At 45.6% G+C, this 22,651-nt stretch overlaps 1 protein-coding gene across 1 annotated transcript in view; it reads right to left on the bottom strand.

Annotated features, from left to right (window-relative positions):
* The window catches only part of LOC126183357 (importin-9), a 148,799-nt gene that overhangs the window by 96,201 nt on the left and 29,947 nt on the right, over nt 1–22,651 (bottom strand). Inside the window, exons 3-5 of the mRNA XM_049925268.1 lie at nt 2,384–2,589; nt 1,945–2,175; nt 1,665–1,872 (exon numbers count right to left, since the gene is read on the bottom strand). Coding sequence (XP_049781225.1) covers nt 1,665–1,872; nt 1,945–2,175; nt 2,384–2,589 — 645 coding nt within the window. The remainder of the gene's footprint in view (nt 1–1,664; nt 1,873–1,944; nt 2,176–2,383; nt 2,590–22,651) is intronic.

The raw sequence follows: 22,651 nt of genomic DNA, 5'->3' as shown, positions 1-22,651 counted from the left end.
GAAGAATGTGCTGTGGAGACCTGTTAAAGAAACAAGGGATACTACTGCTTTCCAATATATTTTTCCTTAATGAAACTTGCCATTAAAAAATTTGGCTTTCTCGAACCAACAGCTCAGTTTATGGACTCAATACCAAAAATAAGAAAAATCTTCACAAAGCTCTAAAGTCACTTTGGCCCAGGAAAGTGTCCATTGTTCAGGAACACAGATTTTTAACAACTTGCCAGAAGCCACAGAATGTTGGAAGATCATGGATGGACTGTACCAGTATTCTGAGAAGGAAAGTTTCTACTCACCATATGGCGGAGATGCCGAGTCGCAGATAGGCACAACAAATAGATTTTCACACTTAAAGCTTTCGGCCAATGGCTTTTGTAAAAACAAAAACACACACACACACACACACACACACACACAAAAAACACACACACACACACACACACACACACACACACACACACAAAAAACACACACACACACACACACACACACACACAAAAAACACACACACACACACACACACACACACACACAAAAAACACACACACACACACACACACACAAAAAACACACACACACACACACACACACAAAAAACACACACACACACACACACACACAAAAAACACACACACACACACACACACACAAAAAACACACACACACAAAAAACACACACACACAAAAAACACACACACACAAAAAACACACACACACAAAAAACACACACACACAAAAAACACACACACACAAAAAAAACACACACACACAAAAAAAAAACACACACACACACACAAAAAAACACACACACACACACAAAAAAACACACACACACACACAAAAAAACACACACACACACACAAAAAAACACACACACACACACAAAAAAACACACACACACACACAAAAAAACACACACACACACACAAAAAAACACACACACACACAAAAAAACACACACACACACAAAAAAACACACACACACACAAAAAAACACACACACACACAAAAAAACACACACACACACAAAAAAACACACACACACACAAAAACACACACACACACACACAAAAACACACACAAAAAAACACACACAAAAACACACACACACAAAAACACACACACACACACACAAAAACACACACACACACACACAAAAACACACACACACACACACAAAAACACACACACACACACACAAAAACACACACACACACACACACAAAAACACACACACACACACACACACACACAAAAACACACACAAAAACACACACACACACACACAAAAACACACACACACACACACAAAAACACACACACACACACACACACAAAAACACACACACACACAAAAACACACACACACACACAAAAACACACACACAAAAACACACACACACACACACACACACACACACACACACACACACACACACACACACCTCTGCTGTCTCAGGCAACTGAAGCCACATTGGTTTCAGTTTTGTGCGTGCATGTGTGAGAGTATTGTTGGCAACGGCCATTGGCCGAAAGCTTTAAGCATGAAAATCTTTGTTGCAGGTGAGCAGCAACTTTCCTTCTCAGAATATTGTTACTATTGTTAGAAAAGGAACATTTACCAGCATCGTAAATTTGGAAACTAACATTTAATTTAGGTATACCTTTAATCACATCTGCTTTCAGTCCGGGATCTACAAAAGGCCCATAGTCAGTCTGGAGGGTTTCTGTGAATTTGTTGATATAGAGTGGTAGTACAGGCTGTAAAAGTGATTTTGACAATCCTTTATGATATTCTGATGTGGCACATATCATGTACGTGCAGTTTGAAAATATGCGAACTGCTCTTGACCTGGTTCTAGTGTTGTACCTCTGAAAGGTAAAACATCAGTTAGAATTTGATTTAAAGTACACACTGGCTACCAAACTCTAAAAACTACAAACCTGTTCATCTGAAAAAATGCGGTACATTTCAGACAACATTATAGGAGCAATTTGGGGTAATTGGCTATCTGACAGGTCATTTGCAAATTCATTTAGCACTTTCATAGCACCATGTACTGCCCAATCATCTCCTGACAAATAACTTATGAGCAACTCAAAAAGTTCCGGCCACTTCTCTGGCCAGTCCCACTGTGCTATGGCAGCTACAGCATATGCAACAGCACCATGAACCTGGAAATATCAATAAGCACTCTTTCAGTAAGCATAATTTAAAGAACATTGTGTGTGGCTTTTTAATTTTAGCGCATTGTGCACAGTATATAGGAAATAGTAGGGACACCAATGAAGGGAGTGAAAATTTTTTAAACTTCAGATATGAAATTTATCTAACTCAGTTTCTTAATGATGGCAGGACAGTTTCACTAGCAAATTATCTTACCTTGCTGCAAGGCTCCTTAAGGCCTTCAGGAAGTGCATGTCTAATAACAGCTTTTGCTTTCTCTGGAGTTTCTGGACAACGAAATTTTTCTGACAAATGACACCAATGTTCTTCAACATATTGTTTGAGCAATACCGAAGAAAGCTGCCTTATAGCTATATTAAGGTTCTTTTCCACAATAAATTCAGTGAGGTGAACACCAAACTCTGGAAAAATCAAACAGTTATTATTAAAAAGATTGAAAGCAAGCAAAACTTATTTCACAGGAGAGGAAAACAACTAAACAGGAAAATGTAATATTCAGAAATTAAGGCTGCAGAGCCTTTTGAGTATCATAGTTAAAAAGCTGATTCTAGTCTAACACTAATATGCAGACTTTACTCTCATCATTTCAGTCTAATCTCTACAGGTGTACACAAAGCAAAATCTGAATTTGGATTAATATGAGCAGAGTGGTTGGTTTTCAGTAACTATATGTATCTGCAGCCAAACCATGTAACATGACTGGAGGCACATAACTGAAATTTGACATAATTCCACATTGATCACTGATCTGGCTACAATCCTGACACCTCCCTGACATCTCCATAATTTGTTAACTACAGTGTTTCCAAAATATTCTTATACTAATTGAACTACATTATTTCACTAGCTCCATAATAGAAGAAAAAATAATGCAAGACATAAAGGTAACTATTACCATACGGTTGGGGCACTGAGTGGTCAGCATGAGCACAATACTGAAAACACAGCTGAGCTTTTGAGGACAACACTATTCAAAATCTCAGCTATGTTACCAGTCTTATGTGCCTTTTCAGTATGCTACATAACTATATATGGTGAGTTACCTTCACTCCTTGCATAATTTGAACGAAGTGATGGTACTGATCCCCCATGGTACACAAAACGGGTCAGATCACGGTTGCAGAAACAGCGAAGAAACGTGTAAAATTTGAAAGAACGCAAAATCCCCAAGACTGGCAAAGTTTTGCAGAAGTCGAAATATACCACGTACTGCAAAGCGAGATGCTTTCAATAATTTTTTTACAACGAAACTGTCTCGAAATCTGGCAAAAAACCCGTAAGAGATACCAGTGGCAAGACGACAATACCTTCACTGCACGATAACAACGGGGAAGTCATTGATGATAGTGCCACTAAAGCAGAGTTATTAAACACGATTTTCCAAAACTCCTTCACCAAAGAAGACAAAGTAAATATTCCTGAATTCCAATCAAGAACAACTGCCACAATGAGAAACATAGAAATAGATATCATCGGTGTCGCAAAGCGGCTTAAATCACTTAATAAAAGCAAGACTTCTGGTCCAGATTGTATAACAGTCAGGTTCCTCTCCGAGTATGCTGATACAATAGCTCCATATTCCCAATTATATACAGCCACTCGCTCACAGAAAGATCCATACCTAAAGACTGGAAAATTGCTGAAGTCACACCAACATCCAAAACGGGGGTCCCTTACTGTTCTTAATATATATTAACAACTTACCACTATGTTCACGAAGATGCAAAGCTAGTTCTTTTTGCTGATGATGCAAGAATTAGCAGAGGAAATTACAAATAAAGTCTTTAAGAAAATTATTAAGTGGTTCTCTGCAAATGGACTCACTCAATTTTGAGAAAACACAGTTTGTAAAATTCTGTACAGTAAATGACATAACACCATTGATAAATATAGACTATGAACGGAAGTCTGTTGCTAAGGCAGATAACTCAAAATTTCTGGGTGAGTGCATTTACGAGAAATTGAACTGGAAGAATACATAAATGATCTGCTGAATCTGATAGGTTCAGCTACTTATGCTATTAGGGTTATTGCAAATTTTTGTGGTAAACATATCAGTAAATTAGCCTACTATGTCTATTTTCATTCACTGCTTTCATCTGGCATCATATTTTGGGGCAATTTGTCTTTAAGAGAGAAAGTATTCATTGCCGAAAAGCGTGTAATCAAAATAATAGCTGGAGCCCACCCAAGATCACCTTGCAGACATTTATTTAAGGAACCCGGGATATTCACAGCACCTTCGCGATACATATATTCACTTATGAAATTTGTCATTAGTAACATCCCAATTCAAAAATAATAGTGAAGTGCATAGCTACAACACTAGAAGAAATGATGATAGTCACTATTCTGGATTAAATCTCACTCTGACACAGAAAGAGGTGAATTATACTGCCACTGAAAAAACTGGTCATTTTCCAAATAGTATTAAAAGTGACAGATAGCCAACCAAAATTACAAGCAAATTAAAATTTCTGAATGACAACTACTCCTACATGAATTGTTAGATTTGAAGTAGTAATTGAATATTTTGTGTAAAGAAAACATGTTAAAGTGACACGTTCCACATCACGAACAAACTGCGTGCCTATGGAATATTGCCTCAGTTGTGCGACTGGATTCATGATTTCCAGGCAGAAGGGTCACGGTTCTTCGTAACAGATGGGAAGTCATCAAGTAAAACAGAAATAATATCCGGCGTTCCCCGAGGAAGTGTTACAGGCCCTCTATTGTTCCTGATCTATATTGACGACATAGGAGATAATCTCAGTAGCCATCTTACGAGGGGCGTTTGAAAAATCCGTGCAAAGTCCGAGAGATGGCACCACCGGCACGTATCGAGGTCATGTTTAGTTAGTAGCATCTTTGGAAAGAACGCACACAAAGTTTCAGCCATATTGGTTCTTTGTGTTTGGCATTCCAGCGAACCAAGGAAGTCCAGCGAACCAAGGAAGTCCAGCGAACCAAGGAAGTCCAGCGAACCAAGGAAGTCCAGCGAACCAAGGAAGTCCAGCGAACCAAGGAAGTCCAGCGAACCAAGGAAGTCCAGCGAACCAAGGAAGTCCAGCGAACCAAGGAAGTCCAGCGAACCAAGGAAGTCCAGCGAACCAAGGAAGTCCAGCGAACCAAGGAAGTCCAGCGAACCAAGGAAGTCCAGCGAACCAAGGAAGTCCAGCGAACCAAGGAAGTCCAGCGAACCAAGGAAGTCCAGCGAACCAAGGAAGTCCAGCGAACCAAGGAAGTCCAGCGAACCAAGGAAGTCCAGCGAACCAAGGAAGTCCAGCGAACCAAGGAAGTCCAGCGAACCAAGGAAGTCCAGCGAACCAAGGAAGTCCAGCGAACCAAGGAAGTCCAGCGAACCAAGGAAGTCCAGCGAACCAAGGAAGTCCAGCGAACCAAGGAAGTCCAGCGAACCAAGGAAGTCCAGCGAACCAAGGAAGTCCAGCGAACCAAGGAAGTCCAGCGAACCAAGGAAGTCCAGCGAACCAAGGAAGTCCAGCGAACCAAGGAAGTCCAGCGAACCAAGGAAGTCCAGCGAACCAAGGAAGTCCAGCGAACCAAGGAAGTCCAGCGAACCAAGGAAGTCCAGCGAACCAAGGAAGTCCAGCGATTGTCAAAAAATAGACAAAGAAGAATTTCATGCGGCGATTAAACATTACTCTATGAAAGACAAAATGCCTCAGGAGACTAAAGAGAAGCTTGATAAATATTACGGTGACTGCACCTTCGATTAGAAAAGTTTAGAAGTCGTTTTAAAGTTTTCAGAGTGGCCGTATGGACACAAGTGATGCTGAACTTTCTGGACACCCTGTGGAGGTTACGACTCCAGAAATCATTGATAAAATACATGATACAGTGATGGATGACAGAAGAATGAAGGTGCATGAGATTGCTAACACTGGGCAACTCAAATGAACAGATACATAATATTTTGCATAAACATTTGGACATGAGAAAGCTATCTGCAAGATGGGTTCCACGATTGCTCACACTTGACCAAAAACTGAATCGTGTGAAGTGTTACAAGGGTGGTTTGCAGCTGTTCACAAAGAATCTGCAGGAATTTAAGCGTCATTTCATCACTGTGGATGAAACATGGATACATTACTATAATCCTGAGACCAAACAACAATCTAAAATAGGTTATCAAGGGAGAATCTGCATCAAAAACGGCGAAGACCAGTCCTTCAGCTGCAAAGGTTATGGCGACTGTCTTTTGGGATTCGCAAGGGATAATCCTCATCCACTATCCGGAAAAGGGTAAAACTATTACAGGTGCATATTATTCATCGTTATTTGACCATTTGAAAACTGAGCTGGAGTGGGGGGGGGGGGGGGGGGGGAGCAGGGGCAGGTGTATGCCAGCAATTGGACCGCAAAAAGTCCTTTTCCATCACGACAATGCACCAGCACACCCCTCAGCAGTTGTGGTTGCAAAATTAATGAAAATAGGATTCCAACTTCACATCCTCCCTATTCTCCAGACTTTGCTCCCTCTGTTCCCCAATTTGAAGAAATGGCTAGTGGAACAAAGATTTCATTCAAAAGAGGAGGTGATTGCAGCAACTAATAGCTATTTTGCAGACTTGGACAATTCCTATTATTCGGAAGGGATCAACAAATTAGAACAGCGTCGAGACGAAGTAAGTCTGAAAGGAGACTATGTCGAAGAATAAAAAAAAGGTTTACCCCAAACACATAAGTAGTTTTTATTTTTGCAGGGACTTTTCAAATGCCCCTCATAGATGGTTTGCAGATGATGCTATCATTTACCATCTTGTAAAGTCATCAGATGACCAAAACGAATTGCAAAATGATTTAGATAAGATATCTGTATGGTGCGAAAAGTGGCAATTGACCATGAATAAAGGAAAGTGCGAAGTTATTCACGAGTACTAGAAGAAATCTGCTAAATTTCAATTATGAGATAAGACATACAAATCTGAAGGCTGTGAATTCAACCAAATACTTAGGGATTACAATTACCCTAAATTGGAACTATGACATAGATAATGTTGTGGGTAGAGCCAACCAAAGACTGATCCATTGGCAGAACACTTAGAAGGTGCAACAGGTCTACTAAATAAACTGCTTACACCACGCTTGTCCACCCTATTCTGAAGTATTGCTGTGATGTGTGGGATCCACATCAGATGGGACTGACAGATGACATCAAGAAAGTACAAAGAAGGGCAGCTCGTTTTTATTATCGCGATGTAGGGGAGATAGTGCCACAGACATGACATGTGAATTGGAGTGGCAATAATTAAAACAAAGCCATTTTTTGTTGCGATGGGAACTTCTTGTGAAATTTCAATCACCAGTTTTCTCCTCCGATTGCGAAAACATTGTTGACACCCACCTACATAGTGAGAAAGGATCACGATAAAATAAGAGAAATCAGGGCTCACACAGAAAAATTTAAGTGCTCGTTTATCCCCGTTCTGTGTGAGATTGGAATGGTAGGGAGACAGCTTGAAGGTGTTCATTGAACCCTCTGCCAGGCACTTTATTGTGAATAGCAGAGTAATCACGTAGATGTAGGTAACACTGTGGGGTCATGTATCTCTGCATTTTCATATTCTTTTCCATCTGAAGAGACTGCTGAGGCCTTGTGCCCATCAGCAGATGAATATAATTCACTTCATGTGCAAATCTTCTGTGATAGTACCTCTTACTCCAAACAGGCTCTCCTCCATGTGCACCACTCAGCCACAGCAACAATTACTTGGCCACTAAACTGGTCCTGGAGTCACCATTCCCCAGCCACAATGGATAAATACTCCATGGCTTGCATGAGGAGTTTCCAGCTCATGAACCAAATTGCAAGCCCTGCATGGTCCTGGAGCTACCACCGTGCACGAATTTGACGATGCCCCCAGTGGAATGGCTACCATTCTGGGTTTTGGGCATAATACCTTTCCAAGATTGGAAGGGTACATAGAGGAAAGACACAGAAGGCGGAATATATGACACTGGGTAACCTCCTCCTACACAACCCACACTTCCGTAAAAATTTGGAGGAGGAGTAGCAGGTAAAACCCAAGACAGGGACCAATAGTTAAGAATGAAAAGTTGTAGGAAACTGGAAGGGAAGGAAACGAATCTGTAGTATCACAAACCAGATCCAAGCACAATCAGTATCAAGAAGATAATCCAACAGGAAGGCAGAGAGGGAAAAAGAATAGGAAGGCAGATTTGCAGTACAGGAAGGGAAGTAGTGCAGCAAGGTCTGGAGCTGCATGTAGCCAACCACATACATACAAAGAGACACGAGACCCTGTGGGGGAGGGTTTCAACGATGGGGAAGGGACTCAGTTGTTCTTTTCTGGTACTTGCCTGGAGCAATTTACAGAAATCACAGAAAACCTAATTCTGAATGACCAGACACCCGGGTCACAGTCACAGTTGGGTCTCAGCAGAATGACACTGTTGGGATAAGCATCAGAACAGAATCCCGAAAATTCAGATTTTTTTAAATTTTAATCAATGTGGTCTCAGTTGCAATCAACAGATACATTTGTTCTTCAACACAGAAACTGAATATTTAGGACATGTCAATGAAAAAACACACACACACACACACACACACACACACACACACACACACACACACACACTGGTGCCACCTGGGAATTATTTCCTCACGAAAATTTACACTAACTACAGCTAGTTCTTGGAAAACTGATTATGTTAAATTCATTCCAAACACAATGCGAATTACTGCTTCTGTGTGCTGCCTCTGGTGTAAAAATGTTCCTTTCCAACGGACTGGGGAATGGCAACCCACTACTTCAAAGGTTGAAAAATGCATGATTAGTCAACCACATTTTACTCATCGCGATCTGCACAAGCCAGTAGTGCTTTCAGTCAATTCATTGTAACATGGCATTGTGGCAGTCTTATCTCACAAGGCTGTAAACAATGAATGCCCCACAGCATGTGTGTCAAAAATGTTTAACAACCAAGTCAACAAGTCAGCTGGAAAAGGAAGCTTTAGTCTCCATATACAGTATCATGAAATTTCATCAATATCTGCATGCCACAAAATTTTTTCTTGTGACTTATAAGCCATTAAATGTCCTTTTCGTCAGGCTAAAGATGTTCCTGATAATACCCCACAGAAGCTACATTATTTCTTTCGAATTACCATTACGAAATACTTTAGTGTCCTACAGCACAGCATGCAAAAACAGACTGCCTCACTTATCCATGGACAATGATGGTGAATTAGATGCATCAAAAACTTCTTGTCTTCAAACTGAGCAGTGATTCACAGGCTCTTCAAATGTTTCCCATTGTTTATTGGCAGATCTCACAAACAACTGAATAGTTCAATAACCACAATTGCTCAAGTACTGCCATTCAGATGGATTCAGATTTATTAGTATGAAAATACCATGGGCAACACAACATTTCTCAAGAGAATGTATTCCTGCAGCCTTGCAGCAAAAGTTGTGTGTCTTTTACACAGACACTGGGGAATAGTTTAAACTAAGCAGCTAGTGCACCAGTATTGCAGATGGTTCAATTTTGATAAGTAGATTGAACAGTTGACTGCCTGCTCCCATGCATGCACAACGAGGCAGCTGTGCACCAATGATTTTGTATTTGGCCTCTATCTGACATCCTTGGAAATGCATCCCTGGATTGCATGTCTTATGCTGAGGCTCACCAAAAGTATGATACACTTCATCCAGTGTCACTATCTTCAACTTTTGCCTCTGTTACTTCGTTTCATCTTCCTACCTCTTCCTTACCGAGCCCCATTCCCCTCTCCCCTTTCTGGAAGACACCAAACCTAATGATTGTCTATACAGCTCCATTTTCTCCTCAACTGAATAGTGAGCTCACACTTTCAGATAGCCACACTTCGTGCATTGCATCTGAGGAAGAAATGCTTTTTTTTTTCTCTCCTTCTCAGCACCTTTCGCACTATACCTTTTCATGACACTTTGCCAGCAGAACTGTTACTCAGTCACTATCACTGCACTTTGCTGCTTGGCAGCACATTTTACATGGTTTGGTTGGTTGGTGTAGGATATAAAGGGACCAAACTACAAAGTCATCAGGCCCGTTTTCCTCATGCAAACACATCTTAAGGTGAAACAATTCCCAAAAGGAGTTGGGGAAAGTAAAACGGCGTAAAACTAGAAGGGAACCACACCAAAAGAAAAAGCGAAGGAAGTGAACGAACCGGGGAAAATGTATAGTGAAAGAAAAAGCAGAGGACGGTATTAAAATCATAGAGAAGATGGGCTGGACTGGCTAATCACAAGAGTAAAAAAGGATGAGCCAGCCACTCTGCAACACACTAAAATCTCCAGCCTAAACAATAACGCAAGATGGACACACATACGGAAAAGACGAACACCAAGGCAAACAAAATGCAAAGAAAGAGTGACAGAGGTAAAATCGAGGGAGGTTGCAGGCCTGGAAGGATGGCCAGCTGCCCACTCTCTGATTGTACAATAAAAAAACCCTCACAAAACAAAATTAAATCTGTTGTTGAGACATTGTCACCCAACACTGTAGGTATGTTTGTTGCTGAGAAGGTTGGAAGTCCACCACAGAGCAGCTAAAATTGGGCAATCCAATATGAGGTGGACAACAGTCATATGGGAGCCACAGTAACATCGAGGTGGGGCTTCGCGACAGAGGCGGTGACCATGTGCTAGCCAAGTATGTCCAATGCAGACCCGGCAGTCCCTGCAATTGGCTGGCATGGACGACCACCACATGTACGTTGTCTCCTTAATAACAAAGTTTATTCAGTGTACTGAGGGTGCACCATTCAGTATCCCAGATTCCGAAAACTTTATGGTGGAAAACCGATCGGAGATCAGTCTCGGGCAGGCCAATTCCCAGAGTTGGTTTACCAAAAGCCTATTTGGCCAGGCTGCCGGCAAGTTCATTGCCCAGTATCCAGACATGTCCTGGGGTCCAGAGAAAGGTCACTGAACGTCCACTGTTGCCAAGGGCACATACAGACTCCTGGATAGTCGTTACCAAAGTATGTCTGAGGGAAGCACTGGTAGAGAGCTTGTAGGCTCATTAAGGAGTCACTACAAATGACTAAGGACTCACCAGCACAGGAGTGGATATGCTTAAGAGCCCTCCTGAGAAGCCAAAGAAGGGGGAGGGGCTCCCAGATGGGAGGTCATGGGAACTGCAGGGGATGGGGAGGGGGAGGGGAGAGGGGAATGGGGCTCGGGTAAGGAAGAGGTAGGAGGAAGAAACTAAGTAACAGAGGCAAAAGTTGAAGATAGTGATACTGGATGGAGTGTGTCATACTTTTGGCAAGCCTCAGCATAAGGCAGGCAATCCAGGGACTTGTATTCTTGGATCTTCTTTTCTCTCTTGTAAGCTGGGAAATCTGGTGAGTGAGGGGAGCGGCAGTCAGCACAATTGACGCGCACAGGAGACAGAACACAAGGGCTTCCCCCATGGAGTGGGTGTCCACAGTCACCACACAGAGGGTCTGCCATGTAGCGGGAAGACATGCCCAAAACCCAATACCAAAAGCATCACATAGGTGGATGGATGGAGAGGTTTGTATGGGCACACGACAGTAAGGTCTTCAGCAACCGTGCAAAAACAGACTGAGACGGGTGTCAGGAAAACACCCAGATCAAGAAGAAAAAACAGAACATAAAGCACAGGGAATTAAGGTTGGAAAACTACGTGCATACTCACACCAAAGCATGGGATGAAGCACTGCATCAGTAGCAAAACAAATAGCACAGGAAGAAAGTGGTAGAAGTAGCTAAAACAACATGTGCCTGGCTGACCGCAAGGAAAAAAGGGAGGAGCCAGCCACTCTGCAACACACTAAAACCTCCAGCCTAAAAGTTTAGGTCAGATTCCACACACATCATGAAACTTTAAAACCCCAGATACACTGGTCTCATCAGCTAAAATAGAGAGCAGATCCTCAATTTTTGTTTCTGCACTTGCATCACAGTATAAAACACACTCTGTTAAAATGTGGCAGAGATTTGCACACCACAAGCATCATAAAACGGGCGATCCTCCTGCCGTAATAGAATGCTATGAATGAGAGGACAGTGCCCAACCTGAAGACACGTGTGAGCCACTTCATCCTGTCCGAGCAACTGGCAGGAGGAATGCCACAGCTGAGTTGATGACTTCACCAACAGCAGCCTACTGGTTGTCACCGCCAACCACTCTTCCTCCCACAACTGAATGCACTTCCTGTGGAGTGCAGAAACAACAGCCTGCAAGGGAACAGGGCTGTGCCACATCCTGCTCTCTACAGGCTTCCTTGGCAGCCAATCAGCCTGTTCATTGCCTCATATTCCAACATGACCTGGCATCCAGCAGAATGGCACCTGCATACCCCACCATTGGAGCAAGTATACTTGGTCATATATCAGCTGGACCAACTCCTCAGCTGGGTACAGATGTAACAATTTTAAGGCACTAAGGTAATCGGAGCAGATGAGTAACAGATTGCCCTGAATACAATACAACTGCTCCAGTGCCTTCGAGATCATGTGACGCTCCACTGCGAAAACAGTATATTCGTCGAGCAGGTGAATCCTGGTGACATGATCAGGGAACACTACAGAACAGCCAAGGGAATTCCCTTGTTTGGAGCCATCAGTGTAAACGACTGTTAAACTGTGATGCACATCTAAAATGTAAAAAACAGATTGGAACGTAAAATCTGGCGTACTATCTTTCTTAAAATCAGCAAAATCTAAAATAAGTCTGGATCTCTGGAGGAGCCAAGGTGGAAATGTGCTTCAACCTTGACGGGAAACATCAAGACCAGCCATATCCATCTCAAGAAGTCAATCCTGTGCGCAAATCCCATAGGACTCATTGCTCGTTGCCAGTTATGAAAAAGCCATGCCAGTGGAAGCTGAGCAATGGTATGGTATGGTCTGCAGGTGTGGACATATGCCTGGCACACTAAGTAGCTGTCGCCTTACATGAAGTGGCAGTTCACCAACCTCTGCACAGAGGCTTGGTATGGAGCTTGTTTTGAATGCCCCAGTGGCCAAACAAATGCCTTCATGGTGCAACACATCCAACATCTTTAAATAAGAAGGTCTTGCAGACCCATACACTATGCACCCATAAATGCCCTGTTAAACTGGATCAGATCAGTCCGGTCTGCTCCCTGTGTACTGTGGCTAAGGTCCCCAAGATGTGGTAACCATGAAAGCTTAGGAGTCTAATACGAGGCCCAAAAACCTCACTGTGTCTTTAAAAGTAAGGACAGTGTCCCTCATCCTCAACCCAGGAAAGATTAAAATTGAATGAGAATGGTGAAAAAGAACACACATGGACTTCTTGGTGGAAAACTGAAAACCACACTTCTGCACCCATTCATCCAAATGTCTAAGAGTGAGTTGCAATTGACACATTGTTGTGAGGCTTGAAGAAGAGCAAAACATAGAAGTCATCCACAAACAAAGAACACTGGACAGGACTTTTCACTATGGACATAATGCTAGTAGTAACCATGGCAAAGACAGTCACAGTTAAAACAATACCTTGAGGGACACCGTTCTCCTGCTCAAAGTGATCAGACAGGATGTCACCAACTATCTAAAATATTGTAATGAAAGGGAGTACTGAATAAAAATGGGAAGACAACCACGGAAACTCCATTCATGAAGTGCTCCAGGATGCCTCTAAGTAGTATCATAGGCCTTCTCTATGTCAAAAAATACATTGAGAAGGTGATGCCAGTGTAAAAGCTTGTTGTATAGCCACCTCCAGGAGGGCAAGGTAATCAAAGGTGGAGCAAAACCACCTGAACCCACACTGAAAGCGACTAAGGAGTTGCCGACACTAAGATCCAGACAAGGCTGTGGTTGACCATCTGCTCCTAGGTCTTCCCCATAAAACTATTGGGGGAAACGCTATGGTAACTACTTGGGCATGTGCAGTCATCTGCAGGTTTTAAAAGGGGAATTAAAACGGCCTCAAACCATGAGTCAGGAAAGTGAACAGACGCCCAACTGGCATTAAAAAGTGCGAGGAAGATACCTGTTCCACCTTATGAGGTGCTGCAGCATATTGTAATGGATTCTCTGATGACCAGGGGATGTGTCATGAGCCACAGACAATGCAGAATCCAGCTCCCACATAGGTTTTTTTTTTTTAGGGCACAAAACTTCTATGGTCATTAGCGCCCAGCCCGTGACTCAAGACAGTAAAAAACCGAAATTGAAAACCAGCAGCAATGGAAACAAAGTCATAAAATTGGAGAAACTAAAAATAGAAGAAATGCTTAAAAATCCACTACAGAAAGGGGGTGGTTGTCCCCAAAAAAAGCTTCAAATGACTGACGTCATTTCACTGTCACTAATAAACTGGAGAACGCGGTCGGCTGAGCGCGTGTCATCTGCTAAAAATCGATGATAGATCAGGCGATGGCTGTAGACGGGAGCATAACGGATTAAAATAGGGGCATTCAATTAAAAGGTGTCTTACCGTCCACAACTGAAAGCAGTGGGGACAGAGTGGGGGAGGATCGCCGCTTAAAAGATGTCGATGGCTAAAAAGACAGTGCCCTATCCGGAGTCTAGCTAAAATTACCTCCTCCCGACGACTCGTTCGGGAGGAAGAGGTCCAAGCGCAAGGAAGGGCTTGCACTTCCCGCAATTTATTACGGGAAAGTGTTGACCAATGCGCATGCCATAAATGAGCAACTTTGCGACATAAACCGCTCCGTAGATCGGTGAAGGGAAGCGAATGAATAGCTGGCCGAGGAAGAGAGACTGCAGCCTTGGCCGCTATATCGGCCGCCTCATTCCCACAGATACCAGCGTGTCCCGGGAGCCAGAGGAACGCCACCGAGACGCCCCCCAGGTGGAGCAAGCGCAGACAGTTCTGAATCCGGTGGACCAGAGGGTGCACAGGATAAAGAGCTTGGAGACTGAGGAGAGAGCTGAGAGAATCTGAGCAGATAACGTACTGTATCCGCTGATGGCAGCGGATGTAGTGGACAGCCCGGAGAACAGCGTGAAGCTCCGCAGTATAAACCGAACACTGGTCGGGAAGCCGAAAGCGATTTGGGGTGTCGCCAACAATATAGGCACTCCCTACACCTAACGATGTTTTCAAGCCGTCGGTGTAAATAAATGTGGCGTCCGTCTTTTGTGCACATAGAGCAGCAAATGCCCGACGATAAACAAGTGTAGGGGTATCATTCTTGGGAAATTGACAAAGGTCACGGAGCAGGCAGATCCGGGGACAGAGCCAAGGCGGTGCTGTACCCCAAGTTGTCAAGAATGTTTTACGAAAGCGGAAGGAAAGAGAATGGAGCAGTTGACGGAAGCGGACTCCCGGGGGTAGTAGGGAGGAGGAGCGGCCTGCATACCCTCCATCAAAGGAGGCGTCGAAAAAAAGGTCATGGGCTGGATTAGCAGGCATGCAAGACAGATGGCTAGCATAACGACTCAGGAGGACTGCTTGCCGATTGGACAGCGGAGGTTCAGCAGTCTCAGCATAAAGGCTTTCCACAGGGCTAGTGTAAAAAGCTCCAGACACTAAACGTAATCCACGGTGGTGGATAGAGTCGAGACGCCGAAGAATAGACGGCCGAGCAGAGGAGTAGACTATGCTTCCATAATCCAATTTCGAGCGCACTAAGGCGCGACAGAGGCGGAGAAGGACCACTCGGTCCGCTCCCCAGGAGGTACCATTCAGGACACTGAGGGTGTTAAGCGATCGCAGACAGCGAGCCGAAAGATAGGAAACGTGGGAGGACCAGCACAGTTCTCTGTCAAACATAAGACCCAAGAATTTAGCGACGTCTGAAAACGGAAGGTTGACAGGACCTAGATGTAAGGAGGGCGGAAGAAACTCATTACGTCACCAAAAATTGACACAAACGGTCTTACTGGGTGAGAAACAGAAGCCGGTTTCGATGCTCCACGAGTGGAGGCGATCGAGACATCCTTGAAGACGTCGTTCAAGAAGGCTGGTCCGTTGAGAGCTGTAGTAGATCGCAAAATCGTCCACAAAGAGGGAGCCCGAGACATCAGGAAGGAGACAATCCATAATTGGATTTATGGCGATGGCAAACAGTACAACACTCAGCACGGATCCCTGGGGTACCCTGTTTTCTTGGGAGAAAGTACGGGAGAGAGTAGTGTTCACCCGCACCCTAAAAGTGCGCTCTGCCATAAATTCGCGAAGAAAAAGGGGCAGCCGGCCTCGAAAGCCCCAAGAGAACAGTGTGCGGAGGATGCCTGTCCTCCAACAGGTATTGTATGCTCTCTCCAGATCAAAAAATATTGCTACCGTTTGGCGTTTCCGGAGAAAATTGTTCATGATATAAGTGGAGAGAGCAACAAGATGGTCAACTGCAGAACGATGCTTCCGAAATCCGCATTGGGCTGGTGTTAAAAGACTGCGGGATTCCAGCCACCAAGCTAAACGGTAATTCACCATACGCTCCAAAACCTTACAGACACTACTCGTGAGAGAAATGGGGCGATAGCTAGAGGGGAGATGTTTGTCCTTTCCAGGTTTCGGAACGGGAACGACAACAGCTTCCCGCCACCGTCTGGGAAAGGTACTGTCGGTCCAAATTCGATTATAAAGGCGAAGGAGGTAACGCAGACTATGGGTTGATAAATGCAGCAACATTTGGACATGGATACCATCCGGTCCTGGGGCGGAGGAGCGAGAAGAAGAGAGGGCATGTTGGAGTTCCCGCATGGAGAAAACAGTATTTTAGCTTTCATGATTTTGAGAGGAGAAAGCAAGATGTCGCACTTCCGCTGCACGTTTCTTCGGGAGAAACGCTGGCGGGTAATTGGAAGAGCTCGAAATCTCAGCAAAGTGCTGACCCAACGAGTTAGAAATTGCGACGGGGTCCACTATGGTATCATGCGCTATAGTGAGCCCAGAGACCGAGGAGAAACTAGGCGTGCCTGAGAACCATCGAAGCCGACTCCAAACTTCCGAGGAGGGAGTGAAGGTGTTAAATGAGCTAATAAAGAATTTCCAGCTTGCCTTCTTGCTATCGCGGATGACGCGACGGCATTGCGCACGGAGCTGCTTATAGCGGATACAGTTGGCCAAAGTAGGATGGTGACGGAAAATGCGAAGAGCACGTCGCCGCTCACGTATTGCGTCACGGCATGCCTCGTTCCACCAAGGAACTGGAGGGCGCTGGGGCAATTCGGAGGTGCGTGGTATTGAACGTTCCGCAGCTGTAAGAATAACATCGGTAACGTGTGTGACCTCATCGTCAACGCTGGGAAAGTGACGGTCATCCAATGTCGCTAGAGACGAAAAAAGTGTCCCATCGGCTTGGGCAAATTTCCAGCGTCGCGAGTGCATATATGGCAGTGGAGGCTGCAGTCTAAGGACACATGGAAAGTGGTCACTCGAGTGTGTATCATCAAGGGCGAACCATTCGAAGCGCCGAGCTAGTGGAACAGTACCGACCGCAAGGTCCAAATAAGAGAAATTTGTCGTGGAGGCAGACAAAAATGTGGGGACCCCAGTGTTGAGGCAAACTAGATCCGCTTGGTGGAAGACGTCTAGCAATAGAGAGCCACGTGGACAAGGATGTGGAGATCCCCAAAGCGGGTGGTGGGCATTGAAGTCCCGAACCAGCAAATAGAGGGGTGGAAGCTGACCAAGAAGATGAAGGAGATCAACTCGTGCCATTGGTGTGGATGATGGAATGTATACAGTACAAAGAGAGAACGTGTATCCAGAAAGGGAAAGACGGACGGCGACAGCTTGGAAGGAACTGTTTAAGGGGATTGGGTGACAATGGAGAGTATCATGGAGAAGAATCATGAGTCCTCCATGGGCTGGAGTGCCTTCAACAGAGGGGAGGTCATATCGGATGGACTGAAAATGAGGGAGAACAAAGCTGTCATGGGGACGGAGCTTTGTTTCCTGAAGACAGAAGATGACCGGCGAGTAAGATCGTAAGAGGACCGACAATTCATCCCGATTGGCTCGAATGCCGCGGATATTCCAGTGGATAATGGACATAGGGTGAACAGAAAATGGAGGAATGTGACCAAGGGTGCTGTCAACACGACTGCTCAGAGCTTGCAACCAACAGCATGGAATGGCATTCAGCCGAAGGCAGAAGATCTTGATCCATAGGTTGGTCAGGAGCAGCCCCTGCCACCAGCGATTGGCCGGTTGACCGGCCACCAGCAGTGCGCCTCGGCGACACAGAAGACAGCCGAGGGCGATTTCCGCCAGGTGGTGCTGTAGATGGGACACGCCTTGGCGGAGAAGGAGAGGAACTGGGTTTCTTTGTAGCCTTCTTGGAAGTATGATGTTTAGATGAAGGAGGAACTGATGGTTGTGAAGTTGCGGTACGTAAAAACTCTTCACGAGTATGCTCTTTTTTCGAAGACTTGGCGTCTGACTTGTGGGCTCAAGATTTAGCAGAACCCGATGAAGGGTGAGCCATGGAGTGGGCAGGCGAAAGTGGTGAGGTTGAACGGGCGATCTTTGCGCTGGCCGATCTGACGACCGTGGTACTAAAGGTGAGGTCGCAAGTCTGCGTGGCCGCCTCCTTTGTTGGCCGAGGAGAAGCAAGGACAGTGCTGTATTTTCTTGTCTGGGGCACAGTGGGCTGTCGACTGGCGAATAATTTTCGAGCACCAAAGGTCGACACCTTTTCCTTTGCTCTTCTTTCCTGGATGAGCTTTTCGTCCTTAAAAACGGGGCAATCTCGAGAGGAAGCAGCGTGGTCACCCATACAGTTGATGCAGCGAGGGGATGGAGGTGGACAAGCACCCTCATGGGCATCCTTGCCACACGTAACACATTTGGCCGGATTGGAACAGTACTGGCTGGTGTGATTGAACTGCTGACATCGATAGCAACGCGTAGGGTTTGGGACGTAAGGGCAAACGGAAATTATCTCATAGCCTGCTTTGATTTTCGATGGGAGTTGAACTTTGTCAAATGTCAAGAAGACAGTGCGGGTTGGAATGATGTTCGTGTCAACCCTTTTCATAACTCTATGAACAGCCGTTACGCCCTGGTCAGACAGGTAGTGCTGAATTTCTTCGTCAGACAAACCATCGAGGGAGCGTGTTTTTTTTTTGGTTTTAGGGCGCAGAACTTCAATGGTCATTAGCGCCCTGACTACTCTAAGAATGCACCGCGAGGCACAAGTTGACAACAACAACTAAAAGGGAAAACACAATGAAAGACAGACTGACAGGCATAGGATTAAAAAACAACATCATCAAATGTCCTTAGCGAGGTTTGTCAAATTGATAAAACAAAGAACACGAGCAGCTGCTCGTGGGTCATCCGCTAAAATGGCATCGAAAGTATTAGGCAGGTTAAGATCGAGGCGCAGTGTGTTAAGATCTGGACAGGACATTAAAATGTGTCTAACCGTCAGCAAGTGCCCACATGGGCAGAACGGCGCCTGCGCAGCCGTCAGCAGATGGTGATGGCTGAACCGGCAGTGTCCAATTCTTAATCGGGCTAAAACGACCTCCTCCCGCCGAGAAGGGCGTGAGGAGGACGTCCAAGCCACGGGAAGAGGTTTTAAGGCCCGAAGCTTGTTGTCTGTAAGTGCAGCCCAATCGGCATGCCACAGCGACACAATGCGCCGACAAATGACCCTGCTAAAATCGGACGAAGGGACACAACAAGAAGCTGTCCGAGGCTGGAGGACCGCAGCCTTGGCCGCGGCATCTGCAGCTTCGTTCCCAGGGATACCGACATGGCCAGGAACCCACATAAAGCTAACCGGAAAACCGACATCCACCAGCTGCTGAAGAGAGCGTTGGATCCGGTGTACGAAAGGGTGAACCGGGTACGGATCACTGAGGCTCTGGATGGCGCTCAGGGAATCTGAGCAGATGACATAAGCAGAATGTCGGTGGCGGCAGATTTAAAGAACAGCCTGGTAGAGGGCAAAGAGCTCAGCTGTGAAGACCGAACAATGGCCATGGAGCCGGTATTTGAAACTGTGCCCCGACAATAAAGGAACACCCGACCCCGTCATTGGTCTTAGAGCCATCTGTATACATGAAAGTCATGTTGATGAACTTCGAACGAAGTTCCAAAAAACGGGAGTGGTAGACCGAACCGGGGGTGACCTCTTTTGGGAACGAGCTGAGGTCAAGGTGAACGCGGACCTGAGCCTGGAGCCAAGGTGGCGTGCGGCTCTCGCCCACTCGAAAGGTTGCAGGGAGTGAAAAATTAAGGTGTTGAAGGAGGCGACGAAAGCGAACGCCAGGGGGTAGCAGGGCAGAGACATACAACCCGTATTGACGGTCAAGAGCGGCGTCAAAAAAGGAACGATAAGACGGATGGTCGGGCATTGACAGTAGCCGACAGGCATACCGACAAAGCAGTATATCGCGCCGGTAGGTGAGTGGCAATTCGCCAGCGTCAGCATGAAGACTCTCTACGGGACTGGTATAAAATGCTCCGATCGCAAGTCGTAAACCCCGATGTTGTATGGAGTTGAGGCGGCGTAAGATGGATGGCCGTGCAGAGGAGTATACGAAGCTCCCATAATCCAGCTTGGAGCGGACGATCGACCGATATAGAAGAAGGACGGTTCGATCCGCTCCCCACGACATACCACTGAGAACACTGAGGACATTTAAGGAACAGGTACAACGGGCGGCCAAATATGACACATGTGGAGACCAGCTAAGTTTCCTGTCAAATGTAAGGCCTAAAAATTTGGTTGTCTCCACGATTGGGAGAGCAACGGGACCGAGTCGTAAGGACGGTGGGAGAAACTCTTTGTAGCGCCAGAAGTTAATACAGACCGTCTTCTCAGCAGAAAAACGGAAGCCATTGGCGACACCCCAGGAGTAAAGACGGTCAAGAGAACGCTGAAGACAGCGCTCCAGGACACGTGTACACTGCGCGCTGCAATAGATGGTAAAATCGTCCACAAAAAGGGAGCCTGATACATCAGCTGGGAGGCAATCCATTATTGGATTGATCGCGATGGCGAAGAGAGCGACGCTCAAAACTGAGCCCTGTGGCACCCTATTCTCCTGGCGAAAGGTGTCTGACAGGACAGAACCCACACGTACCCTGAACTGTCGATCCATTAAAAAGGAACGAATAAAAAGAGGCAAGAAGTTATTCATAATGAAGGTCGACAATGTAACCAGATGGTCAACAGCAGAGCGGCGCCTACGAAATCCACATTGTACATTGGTAAGTAGGCGTCGAGACTCGAGCAGCCAAACCAATCTAGAGTTAACCATTCGCTCCATCACTTTACAGACACAGCTGGTAAGCGAGATAGGTTGATAACTGGAAGGCAAGTGCTTGTCCTTCCCCGGCTTAGGAATCGGGACAACAATAGACTCGCGCCAGCATGCGGGAACATGTCCCTCAATCCAGATGCGATTGTATGTACGAAGAAGAAAACCTTTACCCGCAGGAGAAAGGTTCTTCAGCATCTGAATATGAATAGAATCAGGCCCTGGAGCGGAGGACCGTGATCGGCCGAGTGCGGTTTCGAGTTCCCACATGGTGAATGGGGCATTATAACTTTCACAATTCGAGGAGCAGTAGTCAGGTGGCCTAGCCTCCTCTGCCTGTTTGCGGGGGAGGAAGGCAGGGTGGTAATGAGCGGAGCTCGAAACCTCTGCGAAAAAGCGGCCGAAGGCATTGGAGACAGCCTCAGGGGCCACAAGGACTTCATTCGCGATCTTCAAGCCAGAAACTGGGGAGTGGACCTTAGTGCCAGATAGCCGGCGCAGGCTACCCCAGACAACAGAAGGAGTAAAACTGTTGAAGGTGCTTGTGAAAGCAGCCCTGCTGGCTTTCTTGCTTTCTTTAATAATACGACGACACTGAGCATGTAATCGTTTATAATTAATACAATTCGCCACTGTAGGGTGGCGTTTAAAGGTGCGTAAAGCACGTCGACAAGCACGTAAAGCGTCTCTACATGCTGCGGTCCACCAGGGGACCGGTACGCGACTGGGGCACACAACTGTGTAGTCATCAGCACCCATACAAAGTCCCAATTCTTAAACAGTCCATTTTTTCACAATCCAATCTAGCCACTGTCACAAATGCTGATCATGTGATGGCAACACATACCCAGTGCCCGGGCAGAGAAAGCCCCCTACCCGGCCGGGAATCAAACCCGGGACCCCGAGATCCAGCAACACTAGCCACTAAACCACAACCTGCAGACATTGTGGGGCAAGATGATTGCTCCACGCATACCTCTTACTCCATCAGCTCTGGGGAAAGAGTCAGATGAAGCATCAGGTAAAATCACATTGACATGGTCACATGGTTAACCACTTTACCTGCTGTTGCTGCTTAATAGGAGCCTTTCGCAGTTTTGTGGGCTTTGGTGGAGCCGATGGAGTGGTAATGGCCATGCTGGGCTTCTGAACAGCCTCGGCTATTGGAGGTGCCAAGGGCTCGCCCAAGTTGGCCACAGTACCTTTGCTGTTCGTGTAAATCCTACACACTGCAACA

The sequence above is a fragment of the Schistocerca cancellata genome, chromosome 4 (assembly GCF_023864275.1).
Source record: "Schistocerca cancellata isolate TAMUIC-IGC-003103 chromosome 4, iqSchCanc2.1, whole genome shotgun sequence".
In the NCBI taxonomy this organism is placed as follows: Eukaryota; Metazoa; Arthropoda; class Insecta; order Orthoptera; family Acrididae; genus Schistocerca; species Schistocerca cancellata.
This window is presented reverse-complemented; position numbering and strand designations above follow the sequence as displayed.